The 15,175-nt window shown below is 42.7% G+C and overlaps 1 protein-coding gene across 10 annotated transcripts in view; it reads right to left on the bottom strand.

Moving 5' to 3' along the window:
* SRGAP2 (SLIT-ROBO Rho GTPase activating protein 2) overlaps window positions 1-15,175 on the bottom strand; it is a 238,155-nt gene that overhangs the window by 129,556 nt on the left and 93,424 nt on the right. For all 10 annotated transcript variants that reach the window (XM_067729190.1, XM_067729188.1, XM_067729189.1 and 7 more), the window contains exon 3: window positions 14,638-14,830. In XM_067729190.1, coding sequence (XP_067585291.1) covers window positions 14,638-14,830 — 193 coding nt within the window. The remainder of the gene's footprint in view (window positions 1-14,637; window positions 14,831-15,175) is intronic.

The following is a 15,175-nucleotide window of genomic DNA, read 5'->3' on the forward strand; positions in this document are numbered from 1 at the left end:
AATACCATTCCTCACTAAAAGAAACCAGGGCTCTTTGAAGAAATGCCTCCAGAGGTGAAACAAGGAAAACACAAGATGTACCTAGAACATCTTGTTGCGCCAGGAAGTATAAGAAGTACTCAAAGAATGATGGGGACATATCAAAAGGACACAGGAACCAGCCTGCAGGGACTCTACTAGCCAAATCTGGGACAATATGAGCATTAAAATAAAGATGTTAAAAGATTATAAACTACTGAATAAAATCAGAATCCATGAGTCCACATTGATATAAACAAACAAACCACCAGACAAATATAGAGGGAGATGGAAACCTCTTCCTTACAGTAGAATCCCAACCAATAAATGTAGAAGGAATGATGGAAACTAGAAAAATTACCATTTGGTAACCATCATAGTAATAACTGATTCAAGTAAGAATCATCAATAGATGCTAAAACTAGTGGGTATAAGGTTTGAAGAATAACATGATATTTACTTGGTCTCAAATGGGACAAATCATTGACAAGTGCCTCCTCACATGGTATATTGAGAAGAATACAACATCCCTTCTACGGTATTCCTGCCCAAAGTACATAACCTGAATAAAGAAATGTTAGACATTAACAGAAGTATCAAATTAGAGAATATTCTACAAAATAGCTGGGCTGAATGCTCCCCCAAAATGTCAATGTCATGAAATACAAAGAAAGACTTAGAAATCTTTCCGCATTAAAGGAAACTAAAGAGACAACTGAATGAAATGCATAATCTTGGACTTTGTTTTGCCAAAAAGAAAATATTTGAAACAAATGGTAGATCTGAATGTCTGTAGATTATATAACATTATTGTGTCAATATGTACACCCTGATTTTGATAACTATACTACCATTGGGTCCGAGAACAACCTTATTTTTTGTAAATACACATTAAAGTGTGTAGGATTAAAGGAGTATCATGTCTGTAACTTATGCTCAAGTGTTTCATAAAAACAAAATATGTATGTGCATGAGTTGTATATGGAGAGAAAGAAAGAGAAATATAAAGCAAATGTTAATATGTTAACATTTTTGGACAAGTTGGGTAAATGGTATACAGAAATTCTCTGACCTATTGCAATTTTTCTGTAAGTCTAAAATTATGTCCAAAAAAAATTAAAGATCCCATTCTGGATGAAAAGGATATCAATTCTCCCATCTTTCTTTCCTTCGGCAGTAAATATATGCTACTTTGTGTTATCTTTCTTCGTATAAACCTTCTGTCTTCCACATGACACAACGAGCCTCCTGAGGGCAGAGGCTGGGTCCTATAAATCTTCGTGACCCCAGCACCTGCCAGAACCTGTTGATCATTGTTGATGATGAAGATGCAGCCGAGTGTCTATTACTGAATCACATGTAATACAGGTGACTAAAAAGGTCCCTCTACAATTCTGGCTCCTCAGTCTTGAACTCTATATCTGTCAGGACACACACACATTCACACACGCCTATATATACAAGCTTAAATGTTTCACGTTAACTGGTAACTTCTATAAGCTAGAATACTGGCTTAGTCTTCTGTGCATATTTAATTCCTAGAACAGCTCTAGAATAAGTGCTGAATAAATGTTTGCTGAAAGAATAAGTGAACCTCGCATAGTAGGATTGGTGTTCACCAAAACTTTCTATGCTAATTCACAAGAGGGCCAGGAGTGGACTTGTTTTTCAGAAGAAATAATAGCACAAGGATGTTCTCAGCCCCCAAAATAATAAGCAAGAAACCTTATCCAAGATTTTCAAACCAATTCTTTCTGGCTAGAATGGCTCAAAAACGGGTCCAGATCTGATAAATCACTTTTACATTATATATATATTTTTTGTATTATATATATTTTTTCCATATGGCTTCCCTGAACTATGCTGTAAAGTAGGTTTCCTAATCATTCATCAGCCGTCTGGAAACTCAGTATGTGTATCTGGGGGCCGGGAGTAGGGTGAGGACAAAAAAAAAGAGGCATCACTGAATTCTTTATAAGCCACATTACCTTCATTCACTTCCAGTTAATGATGTAAAGGAGACCTGGCAAAACCGACACTGAGAATGTGCAAGAATCAGGTTAGCATCTAAGACAAAGCCCCTAACAATACCATTTAATCCGTATACTAGAAGCACCTGAATGGCTTCAGGAGGTGCTAACGGAAGAATGTGCCGCACACCTACCTGAGCGTGTGCACGCATGTATATGTAGAACTCAGTGATAGGGAAGGGCACACATTTCCACGCAGGACCAGAGAAAACAGAAGCAAGGAGGTGGCTGACAAATCTAGTCCATGTATAAAAAGGCGAGGGGGGCGGGGCACAGGCGGGGAGAAGGGCAGAAAGTCAATAAACCTAAGAAACTGAACCTTTCTTAATTGTGCCTGCCTTCCTGGGTTTATTTGCTTTCTATTCAGAGTCCACTCAATGCCTGTGCTTTTGTCTTCCAAAGGAAATGTTTGAGGCATCATTTCCACCTGTACGCTGCGGCATGGATTCTGTACAACTTCCTCCTTTTGCTAAATCCTCGAGATGCTGCCTGTAAATTCAAAGAATTTCAAGCATCAACAGAAACCCCCACCCCCACCCCCAGAACTTAGTTACGAACATCTGTTGTTTACAAGGGTTCAGGCTGAGAGCTGCCAGACTTGTTCTGCAACCTCTACTTTTAACACAGAGGCTGCCAGGGAGGGATGTCTGAATTCCACGCAAGGATGCCCTGTCCCAACTGCTTAAGCAGAAATCGGCAAACAACAGCTCAGCATCCTCCTGTTGAAGATAATCCTAGTTTGTTCGATTCATTTTCTAATCCTGATTCTTTAACTAGCTGTACCCAAAATATGTTAGGAAGCAGAGCTGTGCTCATCAATCTTCCCTGAATTAAAACCCGAGGGGCAATGATCCAATGATCGGTGGAGGTGTATAAGGGCAGGAGACTCTGGAAAGGATTTCAACTCTGAAAAACCCAAACCCTACTTTTTTCTTATTCTCCCTAAATCCTTCATTAACACTGAGCTCTTCCCACATGACTCTCTTTCTCTTCACAGCATGATACCTCAGTACAGCACAGACGTTAGATATTAAAGTCTTTACTTCAATTAACTTGGGACCAAATCTAATTGAGAACGTAACTGCTATCCTTTACCTCTCCCTGGCTGAGCCAAGCACGAGTGCCTCCCGAGCCCTCCACCTTCCCTCCCTTCCCGGTGACTACTGAAACCTGTTTTACACGGGGTCCTATTTTTAGATTCGTGTGCCCATGCGCACATGTGTGCTTATTATTCTCTCCCAGCCTGTCTGATTTTTCCCCATATCAATTATGAGCGTCCTTATGGCAGAGACTGTCTTTTCTTCTTATCTTGTAAACCCTCCCACTTAACACAGTCAGCTCCCAATAAAGATGACATGGCTTTTGCCTTTAAAAAAGAACTGGATCCAAGTCAATTCACTTAATTGGCTATGAATTTCTGAAAATTAAAGAACTTGCCGCACACTGCTTCCTGTGTCTACTGTGGAATTATTATGGACTTACAAGAGCCCAGAAAATGAATACTAAAAGTTCCCTGAGCCCAGCACTGTTGTTAAGGGACATGATCACCAGGGCTGTGCCCCTGGCAAGCTGAAAGCCCAAGGTGTGTCCTGGTGACATTCTGACGGCACAGCCAGCAAGACACAGGAATGCCCCAGCCTCCAACATCCTCCCGACTGCGCATAAAAGCATGTTTTGCTCCCGACCTGCCCTCTATCATTCCCTGCCCTAAAAGAATGATACGAAGCCATTTATGCAGAAGCTTGTAAGCCTCTGTGTGGCCTCATGAGACAGACAACCCTGTAAACCACAGTCTGTGATGCTCATGACTGAGATTTGTGCTGCCCTGGCCTGCTGGTCGTGACGGTGGCCGCTCAGGAGGCTGAACAGCGCTGGCGGTCTTTTATTCCCCTGGGGCGCGGTTGGGACCTGTGGGTCTCAACACTGCGTCTTTAATAACCTGGCAATTAGTGCTAACTACTACCTCCGTGAGGACAAGGACATCCGAGGGTGATTGTAAGACAAATTTCCTCTTGACGATTATGAGCCTGGATCTAAAAATAACACGCCAGGGTTAATGACCTGGTTCAAGGTAGTTCATGACACCTTGTGAATAAGACACCGTATAGGACAAAACATACAACTGCTGAGTTTTTATAAGAACTGGACATACAATTATATAGAGTCACTGAATTGCGTATTTCCTCCCAATGTAGCCATATCATAAAAATCAAGAGGCAGGAAGAGTCTGTCATTCGGGAGGGCCCATGGGGGTCGCTGAAGTGAATGGAGACTGACATACTATTACCTAGGGCCAGGCTTAAGAACGCTTAACTGTGTGCAGGGAATAAATGGTGAATCTAATCTACTAGTGTTTTTACCTGGTATAGCTATGTTTGGTCCCAACTCCTGAGGACAAGAAAAATTGTCACTGCTACTTACATTTACTCTAAGTCAAGCACTGTCTCAGGGCTTCACATATATTAAAATTTGTTTAATCAGCATAACAACTCCATGAGGTAGACACTATTATTATCCACAATTTACAGATGAGGAAACTGAGGCAACTAACAAGCTTCTTGTAAAATCACACAGCTAGTAAGTAGAAAATCCAAGATCAGAGCCCAGAAAATCTGGTTCCAGAGTCTGTGATCTTGACAATCACAGCTATATTCCTTCTGTGGTGATGATAATTAGATCGGGTACCATTTTTTGAGCATCTAGTAAGTTATAGGCACTCAGTTAGTGCTTTACATATATTATATCTAATCTTTAGAACAACTCTTCAAGGTAGGCATTACTCTCCACATTTCAAGGATGAGAAAACTGAAGCGAAAAGGGGTTAAGTGACTTGGTCAAGGTCACACAGCTGTAAGCGGAAGATCCAAATTTGTCTGGATTAAAGCTCTCAGCTTTTTCTGCTAAGCTGTAAAGCCTTCCAAAGAGCTTTCAAATGAATTCTTTCTCTGTTCAAAAGACAGGCCACCACTCTGTCTTGCTGATCCCCCAGAGTGCCTGTGTTGCTTCTATCCTCTTTTGTCCACATGAGAGGAGACCTCCCAACTCTTCCAAAAAGGACCCAACCACCACTGAAAGTTCTATATGGACTGGGCCAGTGAAAAACTCACCAACAGACCTTTTGTTAGTTTCTAAATAAAGTCAGCTTGAGCCATGGCAAAAGGAAGCCAACCTTTGCTCAACACCAGATGCTAATTCTCGGCAAAACCTTCCCTGAAGGAACAAACAACTCCCAAATACGTCCAAAATGAATGAGTGACACACTGGTCCCAGGAAGTAAGGGGTTCTTCCTTCTGGCAGCTTCAGGCTTCCTCCTACTTCCCTCCTCAAAATCACCCCATATTCAAAGAGGAACTTTCTGGTCCTCCACTCTTTTCTGATTTGCAATCACAGCTATAACATTCTCCATGGCCAGCTGACTCTGTTTTTCAACCCAATGCTGTCCTGTGAGGCTGATGAACAACTGTGAACTCAACTCCAGAGGAGAAATCCATCAGCAATAGGTGATGTAACTGCAGAGACTGTGCACATTCAAACACTGGGCCCAAGGCCAAGAACATGGACACTACAAGAATTTCTCTTTAATTAACTGTGTACCTAACCTCCCACTGAAAGGAGTATTGCAGGTCGAACATCTACCAGATTCTTGGGATACCTGAGTGCCGCTCCCTCCCTCACATCCCTTCCAATAAGTTCCACACTCATAATCAGGCAAATAAGCAGATTTACTTTCCATGTGTATTTCCTTAATATACTGCTAATTTAATGTTAGTGAGAATAGAATAGTGTCTTATTCCTATCCCCAGTACCTAGATCAATGTCTGTATATAATTAGGTCCCCCAAATGTGTGCTGAATGAATACACAAATAAATACATCTCTTAAATCCCTTTTCACCCTTTGCAATCTGAGTACCACAGACAATACAAAGAATCGTCCTCTCTTTTAACTCCTAAAACCTTTACTGTTGGAAATCAAACATTTCCACAGCCTCAACCATTATCTCTCTATGAACTTGCCCCACTCTCTACCAACAACCCACACATTAGCTCTGAATATGGTCCAGATCTTTAGCCCTGAATACAGCTATTCATTTTCTGTCAATTACAGATACTTCAGCTTCAATATCCTTCTGATGTCTTAAACTTAACAACCAAACACCAAATTTCTCATATTCCAGACCTTCAAAAACAGCTCCTTCTCCTAACTTTGGTATTTCTATTAAAGGCACCATTAATTTACCAGTCACCCAAGTCCAAAAGAAACTTCACAGCCCTCTTTTTTTTGTGTTGCCAAGATTACTTGAAACCCAAATCCCATCAGTCGGGACTACCCTGGTGGCACAGTGGTTAAGAATCCGCCTGCCAATGCAGGGGACATGGGTTTGATCCCTGGTCCGGGAAGATCCCACATGCCACAGAGCAACTAAGCCTGTGCGCCACAACTACTGAGCCTACACTCTAGAGCCCACGAGCCACAACTACTGAGCCTGCGTGCCACAACTACTGAAGCCTGTGCGCCTAGAGCCCGTGCTCTGCAACAAGAAGCCCGCGTACCACAACAAAGAGTAGCCCCCACTCGCCACAATTAGAAAAAGCCCGTGTGCAGCAACGAAGACTCAACGCAGCCGAAAAAATAAATAAACAAATCCCATCAGTCAGTAATTCCTGTAGTCTTCCCGTACCAGCTGTTTTCCATCTGTCTCTAGACCGTAAGCTCCAGGAGTGCAGGGGGCAGTATCTGTCTGCCTGGCATGTGCGTGGCACATGGTAAGAGCACAATACATGCTTGCTAAATGGACTGAAGAATCGATTTCGATCCTTTCCATCCCTACCCTCCCACCCTAATTTAGATCCTTATTACTTACTGTGACAACTGGTTTCACTGTCTCAAGTTCCTTGTGAATTAGCAAACCATCACCATTAAGGATAAGGTTAATCTTCCTTAAGTAGAGTTCACAACCTCAGCTTGGACACTTGGTGTTCCTACCTTCAGTGGTTTCCAGTGTCCACAGCAGAGAGCCAAATCTTATTCAAGAGTCAGGGCTCGCCATGATATGGTCCTATCTACTTTTGTCCAGTTCCTCCATATACACTCATTACCCCAACCAAACCAGTCTACTCACTGTACCCCGAAAGTGCTTTGTACTTTCCTCCTGGCTGTAGCATCTTTCCCCTCCCTCTCTCTCCACGTGTCAAAATCCTAGCCATTTTCAAGGTCTGGTTCAAATCCCATTCCCCATCTTGAAAGTCTCCTGACCTACCAACTGTGCATCATGCCTTCTGTAGCACGCACTTGGTACCTACCCCATATTGCCCTACAATGAATATCTGTGTTATTATGTTCAGGCATAATTTGTCCCTGATTAGATTATAAAGTCATGTGGGAAAGAACCACTACTTCTACTTTGAATCTCTCTCCTCTAAGAGGCTAGACTAATACCTTAAAAATGTTCAACAAATATTTGTTGTTGAGGAGAAGGAAAAGCTGGAAGAAAGACAAGATGTTGGCAGTGGGTTATAAAGTACCATAAGGTCTTTGTAAGGAACACAGCAGGATAGCATTGCAGGAGTGTTCCTCTAAAACTCAACAGGAAAAGAAAAAAAAAAAAAAACCATAACCCTACCTCAAAATAAAAGATAGAACTGAGCTATTAAAAGTAGGAGATCAAAACCAAATGAGCTATGATTGAAAGGTAATTTACAGCAAGTCTGTGCAAAAAAAAAAACACAAAAAAAACCCAGCCAACACATTATCAATTAGAGTCCTGCTGGGCAATATTAACACAGATTCCACTTAAAAGAGACAATCAAAGGCTTAGCAACAAACAGGAATACATTTAGACTCTTCAAGGAGCCAAAGAAAATGCAAGAACTTCTTCCCTAGGAAGACTTCCTACCCTCTCATAATATCTCTGCTCTTAATCAAACCAGGCAGATAGAATTTCAGACATTAATAGGGTCCTCCCACAATTCAAAGGGATGGAGGAAGCCATATAACCTATCTTAAACAAAGCAGAATAAGATAGATAGAAATAATCACTATACTTCTATCTATAGGGGGGAGAGAAGGAGGGGGAGTGGACTGCGGGGTCAGACTTTGCAATGGAGTCAGAGTTGTGTGAGATTTAGTGAAGGTGTCTGCACTGAGACCGTGTGGGAGAGGACAAAAGGTAAGCAGGAGAAAAGCAGAATAGGAAGCCAAGCCAAAGAGTGACAGGGTAATGGCTTCCAGGGTAAGAAGTTGTCCAAGAGAAGATGAAAACAGCACTTCAGCAACGTTGGTCCCTAAATGCGGTCACTTAAGACTATAAGTTAAAATACCCAACCTACCCCAGTATGAGGGGCTGAAATCTAGCCAGGTTGAGAAACTGGCCTGGAAAAGGGTGGGACAAGTCATGTAGACCAATTTCAGCCCTGGCTAACCTACCCCATCCCAAGTTGAACAGTTTCCATGTCCCTGAGATGTGTCTGTCCAGGGCTCCTGCTGGCAGCTGCTCTCCTGGCAGCACAGGGAGACAAATTCATGGCATTGCTGGGCCAACAGCTGCTATAGCTCTGGGGGAGGTGACGAGTGCCTGCTGAGATGCTCTGGGCAGAGAATAAACTATTCTAGGGACCAGCCCTGGAGTCAGCGAAATCGAGGCTACACTTCTCCGGCTGAATGAAAATACAATTGCCACTCCAGAAACCCAGAAAACCCAAAGCCCTTCCTCTGTCCCAGCTTCTTTGACTTTAATTGCTTCTTGCCCTCATGTTTGACCCATCCTTTCTAGTTCCCAGGGCACGACTTCAGTCTCGGCCCCCATTAACCTTAGGCTCACTGCCATCCCTTCCTAACAGGTTTCCTCCCTCCAGTCCCTCTGCTCCAGCTGATCTTATGCACTGTTGCCATAGTTACCTTTCCAAATCGCAGCCATCCATAATTATGCTCCAAAACTATCAGTGGGTCCCCCATGCTTACAGAATAAAGCCCAAACTCTTATCACCTGGCATTCACGGACCACTGTAATCTGGTGCCTACCAACTTTTCCAGACTTAGTCACTATCACGTTTATTACTCCTGTTCTTTAGTAAAACAGATGAGTTACCTACCAGTTTTGTTTTTCCCAGCTCTATGCCTTTATCAACACTGTTCTCTCTGCCTAAAATGCTTCCTTCCCCATCTTTTTACCCTCCTTCTACAACTTCTGCATCGTTTCAATTGAATTAAGCTTATAAAACCAATACCTTGCATTGGCACTTTTGTGTTTCCATTTCCCATCCACTGAACCTCATCTCCGTAAAGCCCACTCTTCTCTGTGCATTTATGGCACTTTACAAAGTGGATGAGCAGAATGGTCTTTCATACACCTGCCTGCTTGTATATCACATACAGTGTGGCAGAGGCTGCTAATTGTCCCCCACTATCTTTCCCCTCCATCTATATTAATAGAAACTCTACTTTCTGGTCATTAGAATAATAACTACATTTCCCAGCCTCCCTTGCAGCTCAGTAGAACCATGCCAGTCAGATGTGAGCTGAAGAGATGTATGTGCCGCTTCCAGACTGTACCTTTAAAGGGTAAGGATGTGCCTGCCCCTGGCCCTTTTGCTTTTCCCGCTGGCTGGAATGGGGACATGGTGGTCTGAGCCATCTTGGGTCATACAGAACAAGCGCAACACTCTAGGGATGAAATAAGGACCCTGACACAGCCCTGGATGGCTAACGCCCAGACGATTACACGAGAGAAAAATCAACCTCCATCTCATGTAAGATACTATTATTTGGGTCTATTAAAGACCCAAATATTTGGGTCTGCCAAACCTAAAACAGACATGCCTAAAAAGCCTTTCCTAGGCCAAAAATGTCAATTTTCAGTTGCTAACAAATGTTTCAAGCGTGGTGGTGTTGTCTGCCAAGGGCCAGCTCCGTTTCAGCATCGTGGTTGTCTCTGTACAGTAACACTTGTACATGCAAAAATCAGAATACTTGGTTCCGTTTTACAGCACAGAGATGAGTGGAAAGTGGAAAAATGCAAGTGCTGCTGCTAGTGTTACATTGAGAAGTAGAGTCTCATCCCTGGATGAACAAGACAAGGTTAGAAATCATCAGTCACCATAATTCCTCAAATGCTCCCTGGACTTATGCAAGCAGACCATGGGTTTAATTGTGGCAAAAAGAAGAAAATGAAAGACAAATGCTCAAAGTTCAACAGGTGAGGTGTAATTCAGAATTTCACATATATACTTATAGTAATAGAACCCACCTACTCCATGTAAAACTCCTGTACTTTGTAAGGAATAAATTATGTATGAAAGTAGGATGTTGCCTGGACTCCCTTACTGAGTTTCTCACAATCTTGCCTGTGTTACATGCACTTGTATGTATGTCTCACTGCCTCTTCTATTAGGCTGTACCACATGAATTTGTCACTATGTGACATTTTGTGTCTTCCAAAAATCAGCAATTTCATGTCGCACTCTAACAGATTGAAAACTCTTGGGTTTGGGACTCATTTTAGTTATCTTTGCCTCTCGCAATGCCTTATAATGGGAGAATATCAATAAGAAATTGCGGGATTAACTTTTACAGATCTTCTACTTGAAAGCCTGCTAGTTCCATAAGACAACGCTATCCTACATACCTTCCATCCTTTTAAGTGCTTAAAAAAAATCACCTCTCCCTCCTTTGTTCCCCTCTGCCTTCCCTCCCCCATCCTCCCCTGGTAACTTTTACTTCTGGTAATTAACATTTACTACTCCCTAAAATTGGGTGTGCCCAAGCCTTGGGTCCCGGGTTTAGCTCTCTGTCCTTCTCTTTCTCTTCCCTGAGTTCATATAGTTTCATATCTTCCATAGTCACGTTTTTTTTTTTTGCGGTACGCAGGCCTCTCACTGCTGTAGCCTCTCCCGTTGCGGAGCACAGGCTCCGGACGCGCAGGCTCAGAGGCCATGGCTCACGGGCCCAGCCGCTCCGTGGCATGTGGGATCTTCCCAGACCGGGGCACAAACCCGTGTCCCCTGCATCAGCAGGCGGACTCTCAACCACTGCGCCACCAGGGAAGCCCCCATAGTCACTTTTTACCTCACCTCTTACCTCAGTAGTACAACATCTCCACTGGACAGCCCTCCCACTGCCCCAAACCCAACATGCCCAGAGCAGGCTCACCACTCAAACCAGGTCTTCCCTCAACAGCCCCACTTCTATCATAGATGCCCCAGTTCTTCCAGGACACCAGGCTAGAGACACTGGGTCACCTCTGACCATTACAGTTCTTTACCCAATCAGTTACCCAGTCCTCTTCAGTTTCTTGAATACTTATTGAATATATGCCTTCCTCTCTATTCTTTTTTGCTCTCACATCGTACATGGATTATCCCCCCAAAACCTCTAGCTTGGCCTTCTCTGGCATAAAAATTCATTCTTCTACCATCTTTCCTCATGTCTCCTTCCCCACACAAGAACCCAGAGGGCTCTCTACCATGCTGCCACATCAAATTTGAACACCCTGCTTGTCTGTCAAAGAACTGTTATTTGGTGTCTACTTATCTAAACCCTATTTTCCACTGCTTTGGGAAATACCTGTGTTCTCATAATATTTTGCTCATACCTCTGTTAAAGTCCTTTTTACATTATATTGTTTACACGTCTCTTTTCCCTGTTAGCCAAGATTCCAGAGCTTATCTCAGTCTCTGAAGAAATCAGCCCAGAACACAGTACCCAGTAGGCATTTAAAAGGGGTCTGTTGAATAAGTATCAATAGATTGCTGCTCAGGATAAGATCCGACAAGAAACTATTAAAGTAACCTAGCCATAAAGTGACAGCAAAGGAGTGGCAAAGGCTCCTCTATGAGTGCTTGTAGCCCTTTGTTCTTTTGTTCCGCAACACTTACCTCAACTCATCTAACTATGTGATGTGTTCAGTGCCTGTTTCCTCATTCTGTTATAAGTGCCATGTGGAAGATGGTGCTTGTTCATTGTTATATCCCGGGGTACAATGTCTGGTCTGAAGGAGTTCAAGGAATGCACAATGGACATTTGTTGAATGAATGCATACGAACCTCCTGTAATAAAGCTGGATCCCTCACTAGCCCCTTTACCCCTCGCCACCAAACACTCCTGCTTCCTCTCTCTTGCACATGCTATTTTCTCCTACACAAATCTACCTTTAAGGACTAACCTAAATCCCACTTGCTTCATGAAAATGCTCCTGACTACTCCACATCCTTTATTTGTCTCTGATGATTTATCACTGACCTCTTATCACATCTATATTCTACATAAAACCAATGATCTCTTAATGAGACCATTATTGCTTTATCCTCTAATTGCTTCCTATATTAAAAATCTTTTCTCCCCAACCAGATATGGCTCCCTATGGATACACACAATAAACCTGTCTTGTATCTTCCAATACCTGTACAACACAGAGCACATAGCTGGCTCTCAAGAAATACTCACTTGTCGTCTGGGAAAAATGAAGTCAGGTACCACCTTTATCAGAAGGGAAATCAATTCTCCCAGTCTTGGAGAAAACACCCTATTTCTTGTATGTGATCTTAGAGCAGTTCAGCACATCTGTACCTTAATTTGTAGTAAATGTGTCCTTAAGCTGAGAATATAATATAGTACTAAAAATCAAATGCTATTTTAAATTTAGGAGGAGTTTATCAAGAGAATAAATCCAACTTTGAATCATTTTTCTAAAGCAAACAATTCCCCCACTGATCTTCATTTATCATATACTAAAATAACATTTTAGTCTCTCAGGATTGCTTATCATAAAGAGAACAGGACTTGCAAAAGATAAGGGACTCAGAGGACAAAACATCTGGAGGAAATTCTCTTTCTGGCTTCTATTGAAAGTGTCGTATGTTCTCCTTACTTATTCATTGCTCAGAGCTGGCTTGTAAAGGATAAATTGTGTCCCAAATTATTAGGGCGATAAACAAAAATAGAAAACAGGGAAATAAGATACACTTGGCATTAATTCTTAAATTCACTCATTCATTTACTCATCCAATAATATTTAGTGAGCATCTATTATATATTACACTAGGCACTGTGGGAGACTGAACAATGAATCAGAAAAGCTTAGACAGTCCACTGAGGGAAGATAATATAAGGCAGATAGTTCTGAATGTCCTAATAAAAGAACAAAAAAAAAGAACTGCTGTAAGAATTTAGAAGAGGGAGAACATTCTTCCTCCTGGGAGAATCTGGAAAGTTTCTTAAAACAGGTTGCATCTGCATTCAGTCTTAAAACATGGGTATGGCTTCAACTTGCAGAGACGTGAAGAATGGGCACAAAAGTTCATATAACAGGATAAGCAAAGGCCCAGTGGAGTTAGTGTTCTGTTTGGCTGCAGTATAGCAGAACAGAAACAGGAAATAAGGTTGGAAAGCTGGTCGGGCCAGATGTAGAGGGGCTTGAAGACCAAGCCAAGGAGTGTACACCTTTGTGAACAGAGCAACACTTCTCAACAGCAACCTGGGGATCTTGTTACAGCAGACTGGGAGTGGGACCTGAGATTCTGCATCTCCAAAACCCCGGCGGTGCTGATCTTGGGAGACCACATCTTCAGTATCAAGAACACAGACATCGGGGGGCCATTGCACAGAGAGACTGCCTGATCCCCAGGGTGTTCCAGGAAGACTAAATCTGATAATAATGGATCAGGCAGATTGGAATGGGGAGAAGCTGAAGACTGTTGTCTGCAATGCTGGTCGTTCGTTAGAATCATCTGGGAAGCTTCTATACCACACTGTTACCCAGGCCTTACTCCCGGAGATTCTGGTTTAATTGATCTGGAGTGGGGCCCAGATTTCAGTATTTTTAAATAGTTCTCCAGGGAATTCTAATGTGTGGCCAGGATTGAGAACCTCTGCTAAAGATGATACAGTAAGTATTGCACTCACTCAGGCAAAGATGATGATGATCTAAACTAGTGCAACGGCAGTGAGAACAAAGTGAAGGGGCCAGTTGTATAAAATACTGTAAATGTAGAAGGAATAGGCTTTAGCAACTGTCTGCACAGCGACTTAGATTTATGGCTAAAACATTCATTTCTTCCAGTTAAAGACAGTTTGGTGAAATGGTTAAGAACACGGACTCTGGAGCCAGATTGCCTGGGTTTGGATTTCAGCTCTGCTATTCTGCTATTTATTTATTAGGGGCGTGTGTGTGTGTGACAGAAAGAGAGAGAGAGAGACCTTAGGCAAGTTCCTTAATCACTTTATGACTCAGTTTCCTCATCTGTATGTTGGGGATATAACAATAACTAATATATGGAGCTGTGAAGATTAAGTGAATTAACAAATATGTAAAAGCCCTTAGAACCATGCTTGGCATATAGGAAGAGCTTTAAAGGCGTTTGCTGTTATTATAAGCGTGGTTCATCATCTATTCTGATCTCTCCAAGATATCGAACTGAATGTAAGACTGATCTGGAAAAGGAGAAGTCCTTGAGGGCTCTCAACCCTCAGCCAATTTGAAATCACTAGGTCACCTGCTTCATAAATACAATTCGATGGAGGTGGCACACCCTGCCTCCCTCCATCCCGGACCCCATTCTCAAGGTGTCTAAAAGTAACAGCCACAGCATCCCTACTTGAACTGCTGGTCCTTGGTGCTTCGCGTCTTGGCCAGGAAGCGCTCTGCCAGCTTCTCCAGGTTGCGGGAGTAGTCCATCTCGATCTCAGCCTTCTTCCGGAAGAAGTCCTGGAGGTCCTGCAACAGCTGCACCCGGAGCTCACACTGCTGGTCCAGGCATTTCATCTGCTCTGTGAGCTGAGCACGGATCTCTGCAATGAAAGCGAGGCGAGGCAGTCAGACAGAGATCCCTGGAAAAAACCATAACACCAACATTTACCCCTTCCATTTAGTTGTTCCCTGTGCTATGGGGAACTTAAAGGCTTTAATTTTTAAAATGTGATACGAGGCACCACCAAAACTCACCAACTCTTTTCAGACCCTTAAAGAACACTGAAACCAGGGATCTGCTAAATCATTTAAAAGAAACTGCTTATCAGACATAATAATACTCAGAGCTACCCCTTAATGAGCAATTTATTGTGCTTCCAGCAGTGTCAGAATGTAGGCTCCCTTCTGGCAGGGAGCCAAATGAATTATCTCCCAACCATCCTATT

This window comes from Pseudorca crassidens, chromosome 2 (genome assembly GCF_039906515.1).
Source record: "Pseudorca crassidens isolate mPseCra1 chromosome 2, mPseCra1.hap1, whole genome shotgun sequence".
Taxonomy (NCBI): domain Eukaryota; kingdom Metazoa; phylum Chordata; class Mammalia; order Artiodactyla; family Delphinidae; genus Pseudorca; species Pseudorca crassidens.